Here is a 4961-nt window from a genome sequence, read left to right as displayed (position 1 = left end):
CTTCAGCCTTTGTTTTTTTTTTTTTTTTTTGCCTTTGGGTGTGCATACTTGCCAGAGAGAGAAAGAAGGAAAGTGAGAGATAACGCGCCTGGGAGGATAGCCACACCACAATCACATCTCCATTGCCCTCTCGGGATTTTGGGCATATGCCCAGTGTGATTCCAAGCTGCGGTGTCTGGGACTTGACCCAAGGTCAGCCATGTAGGAATCCAGTGCCTTAACCACTGTACCACCTGCTGGACCCAAATTTAAGGCTAAGTGATTTCCATTGTATGTACATTCCACATTTTGTTTATCCACTCATCACCTGTCTAGGTCAGTTGAGTTGTCTCCCCCTTCTGGCTAGTGGGCGTAATGCTGTGAACAGAGGTATACCAGTGTACAAGTCCCTGCTTCCAACTCTTTTGGGTGTGTTCAAAGCCATCCAGGTCTTTTTTTCTTTTTTTTTGGAGAGGTTTTTGCTATAGCGTATGTGTACTCGCCAGAAAGACAGAGCCAGAGAGACAGAAAGCAAGAAATCACCCCGAGGGGATGGCCACGCTACAGTCCCTTCTCCTCCATTCTCCTCTTGGGATCTTGGGCACACACGCACATGCACCTGGGGTGAGTTTAAGCCACCGGGTCCGGGACTTGAACCATGGTCGGCTACATGGGAGTCCAGCGACATAGCCACTATACTAACTGCTGGTCCCCACCATCTAGGTTTTTAACTTGGCATTTTTACACTCTTGCCAGCTGTGGATGTTATAACTTGTTTCAGTTTGGGCTAATTTAGGAAGTAAAATATAGTGTTTAATTTGCATTTATTTAAAAATCATTTAACATATTTTCATTCCAGTTAATACCTTACATCTGATTATACATTTAATTATCCATGATATTTTTATTGTTCTTATGGATTTGAATGCAGATTCAGATTGAGATTACCTGTCATTAGCCAGGCTTTCTGTCCATTCCCCCACATAAGATTTTTCACATTTTTTAAAAAGATTTTTAAAAATTTAACTTTATTTATTTATTTTTTAAAAGAATGATTTTTTTATTTAACTTTATTTATTCATTTATTTATTTATTTAATTTGACCAGAGAGGGACAGAGTGAGAGAGAAAGTAAGAAAGCAAGCCACTAGGTCCAGGACTCAAACTGTGGTTGGCCATGTGGGAGTCCAACATCCTCAACCACCATACCACCTGCCAGCGCCTTATTTCTTTATTTTAGTTTAACCAAAGAGGACAGAGCAAGAGCGAGAGAGTGAGGGAAAGTGAGAAAGCAAGCCACCAGGTCCAGGATTCGAACGGCGGTCAGCCATGTGGGAGTCCAGTGCCTCCCTCCCGCCCTTTTTTTTTTGAGAGATTTTTGCTATAGGGCACATGCATTTGTTGGAGAGACAGAGACAGAGAAACAGAAAGTGAGAAATGAGTGCCCAGGGGGATGGCCATGCCGCAACTCTTTCTTCTCCGGGGATCCTGGCCACACATGCACACGCACCATGTGTGAGTTTGAAGTCACTAGATCTGAGACTTAAACCGTAATCAGCCATGTGGAAATCCAGTGACATCACTGCTGTGCTATCTGCTGGCCCCTCATTTGATCTTTACGACAGTCCTGGGGAAGAAATCTTACTGATTCCATTTAGCAGTGGAAATACTGTCACAGAGATTGTTTTGTCCAAGTGCTAGAATTTCTCTTCAAATCTAGTCTTCTGATAATAAATTCAGCATCCTTCCACCTTACTAGTTACTAACCTTATTTTTTTAAGGATTTTTAAACTTAACTTTATATTTATTAGTTTATTTTAATTTGACCAGAGAGGGACAGAGCAAGAGAGAGAACAAGAGGGAAAGTGAGAGCAAGCCTCCAGGTCCGAGACTCCAACCACGGTCAGCTACATGAGAGTCTTGTACCCTTAACTACCATGCCACCTGCTGGCCCCCACTAGTTACTAACCTCACGTGTGTAGCAGCAGATACTCGATCACTGTAATGTCTAACCAATGTCTTAACTATAGTAATGTTTAGTAAATACATTGTGTGTGTGTGTATAGTAATACATGCATATGTATTTTTTTATACTGGTGAGCATGTGTGCATGTGCATCTGAGTGAGAAACAGAGAGGAAAAATCATCCGGTCAGCATCTTATCATGCTGCTGTCCCTCTCCCTAGTACTCCAGCTCCTAAGAATCGTGGGCACCTGGTCCCAAACTTCCAGACTCCTGTCCTTTAGCTAGATTTCCCCCCCCCCAATTTTGCCACAGGGCTCATGTACTCACCAGAAACAGAGAGAGAGAGAAAGTAAGAAATAGCCCCTGGGGGATGGCCATTCCACAATCCCTTCTCTTTTCTTGGGATTTAGGACATGCGTTCACATGTTCCTGGTGTGTTTTTCAAGCTGCTAAGTCCAGGACTCAAACCATGCAGTCGGCCATGTGGGATTCAACCGCCTTAACCTCTATACCACTTGCTGGCTCCTCTAGATGTTCTTTATTTCTTTTTCTTTTTCTTTTTTTGCTATAAGGGGCATGTACTTGCCAGAAAGACAAAAAACAGACAGAAAGTGAAAAATTATCCCCCCAGTGATGGCCACACCAAAATCCTTTCTCCTCTATTTTCCTCTTGGGATTTTGGGCACTCACACACATCCCTGGGTCTAGGCGTCAAACCACTGTCAACTATGTGGGAGTCTAGTGACGTAACCACTATGCCATCTGCTGGTTCCATAGATGTTTTTTATTTCTAAAATGGTTAGAGCATAAACTAAAAACTAAAATTATTTGTCTTTAAAAATCATTTTAGGGGCTAGCAGGTGGCATGGTGGTTAAGAGTGCTGGATTCCTACATGGTCAACCGTGTTTCGAGTTCCAGACCTGACAGCTTGCTTTCTCACTTTCCCTTTCTCTCTTTCTCTCTCACGCTGTTCCTTTCTTGTCAAATTAAAAATAACAATAATACTAAAATAAATAAATAGGGTTAAATAAAATAACTCTTAAAAAGTAATCATTTTAACAATAACCTAAGGGCCAGCAAGTGACATGGTGGTTAAGGAACTGGAATCCCACATGGTCTACCATGGTTTAAGTTATAGACCTGGCGGCTTACTTTCTCACTTTCTCTCTCTGATCAAATTTAAAGAATTATTTTAAATTTAATTTTATTTATTCATTCATTTATTTTCATTTGACCAGAGAGAGACATGGGGGTGGGGAGTGAGTAAGCAAGCCACCAGGTCTGGGACTTGAACTGTGATCAGCCATGTGGGAGTGTCCAGTGCCCCAACCACCATGCCATCTGATGGTCCCCTCTCCGGTCAAATTTTAAAAAAGTAATAATAATAAATAAAGTTGAACAGATAATTTTAAATAAATAAATAACCTAAAGGGAAACTTTTTTTCCCCAAGGACTTCCTCACTCTGCCCGCCTTCCTCACGAGACCATGGCCGATAACAGCAGCGATGAGTATGAAGAGGAAAACAGCAAGGTATAGCAGGACCCACAGCTTCCTGTAGAATCTCTGCCGTGGGTTTGTAGAATGAGGACGAATCGAACAGTAAACATTTCTTGAACATCATCCTGGTAGTTGGGTCACTTTGAGCTTGTGGAGAAAAATTGGGAGCAAAAAGCCTTGAGATTTTGACTCTTCTTCAGAAATAAAGTTTACCACTGTAGCTGAATTTTTTTTCTTTTTTCTTGTTTTTTTTTTTTTGAGAGGTTTTCGCTATAGGGTGCGTGCGCTCGCCAGACAGACAGAGAGAGACATAGAGACAGAAAGCGAGAAATCACCCCCCAGGGGGAATGGCCACACTGCAATTCCTTCTCCTCCATTCTCCTCTTGGGATCTTGGGCACACACACACACGTGCCTGGTGTGAGTTTTAAGTCACCGGGTCCGGGACGTGAACCGCGGTCGACTACGTGGGAGTTCAGCGACATAGCCATTACACTAACTGCCGGTTCCCTTTTTTTTTTTTCTTTTTGTGAGTAACTTCATAGAACGTAGGCCAGAGTTTTTAAACTTTACTGATTATAAAAATCAAATGTGGGGACAGCAGGTGGTGCGATGGTTAAAGTACAGGATTCCCACATGGCTGACTGCGGTTCGAGTCCTGGACCTGGTGACTTGCTTTCTCAATTTCCCTCTCTTTCTCTGTCTAATTTGAAAAATAATAATAAATAAAATTAAATAAATAATTCTTAAAAGAAAAAAAAACCCAGGAGCTTCATAAAATCAGGTCAAGAAGAATATCTAAAATGACACAGAAAGCTTTAGTAATACAGAGTGATTTTATCAAAGCCTTCAAGGTTACACTTTGAAGTGATCACACTCCATGACTAATAAGTTGTTTCTATATCTTACACACAAGGTAATTTTTAGGCATTTGTCTGTGATAAGTGAAGTCCTTGGTCTTTGTATCAGGGATTTTGCAAAACACAACTCTGAAGGAGCAGACCAAAGAAAAGGGGATGGTTTTCCTAGGTTGACCTCTGAGTTTTAAGTATCTATCCTGAGTTCTTCTAGTCATGCTGTGGACAGTGTCCTGGGCTTATTTATCTTACCAACTGAATATATATCCAGCATTAGCAGAAAAGATCTACTTTCAAATGACCTTTAAACCGATGTTCAATATTATTATTTTATTATTATTATTATTCTTTTAAGGCTTTTGCCATGGGGTGCATGTGCTCGATGGAGAGAGACAGAGGCAGTGACAGGGAAAGCTAGAAATCGCCCCATGAGGGCATGGCCACAACACAACACTTTTCTCGATGCTCCTACTGGGATTTTGGGTATACCCACACATGCGCCTGGTCCAGTTTTCAAGCCACCAGGTCCAGGACTCAAACTGGAGTCAGTCATGTGGAGTCCAGTGCTGTAACCACTACGCCATCTGCTGGCTCCAACAATCAGTATTCTTTTTTTTTTTTTTTTTAGAGGTTTTTTTTTTTTGTTCTCTCGGGTACGCGTT

The 4961-nt window shown here is 41.7% G+C and overlaps 1 protein-coding gene across 4 annotated transcripts in view; it reads left to right on the top strand.

Annotated features, from left to right (window-relative positions):
• IFT46 (intraflagellar transport 46) overlaps positions 1-4961 on the top strand; it is a 22734-nt gene that overhangs the window by 3240 nt on the left and 14533 nt on the right. For all 4 annotated transcript variants that reach the window (XM_006152279.3, XM_006152276.3, XM_014589255.2 and 1 more), the window contains one exon: positions 3397-3476. In XM_006152279.3, coding sequence (XP_006152341.1) covers positions 3397-3476 — 80 coding nt within the window. The remainder of the gene's footprint in view (positions 1-3396; positions 3477-4961) is intronic.

This window comes from Tupaia chinensis, unplaced genomic scaffold (genome assembly GCF_000334495.1).
Source record: "Tupaia chinensis unplaced genomic scaffold, TupChi_1.0 Scaffold000348_1, whole genome shotgun sequence".
Lineage (NCBI taxonomy): Eukaryota > Metazoa > Chordata > Mammalia > Scandentia > Tupaiidae > Tupaia > Tupaia belangeri.
This window is presented reverse-complemented; position numbering and strand designations above follow the sequence as displayed.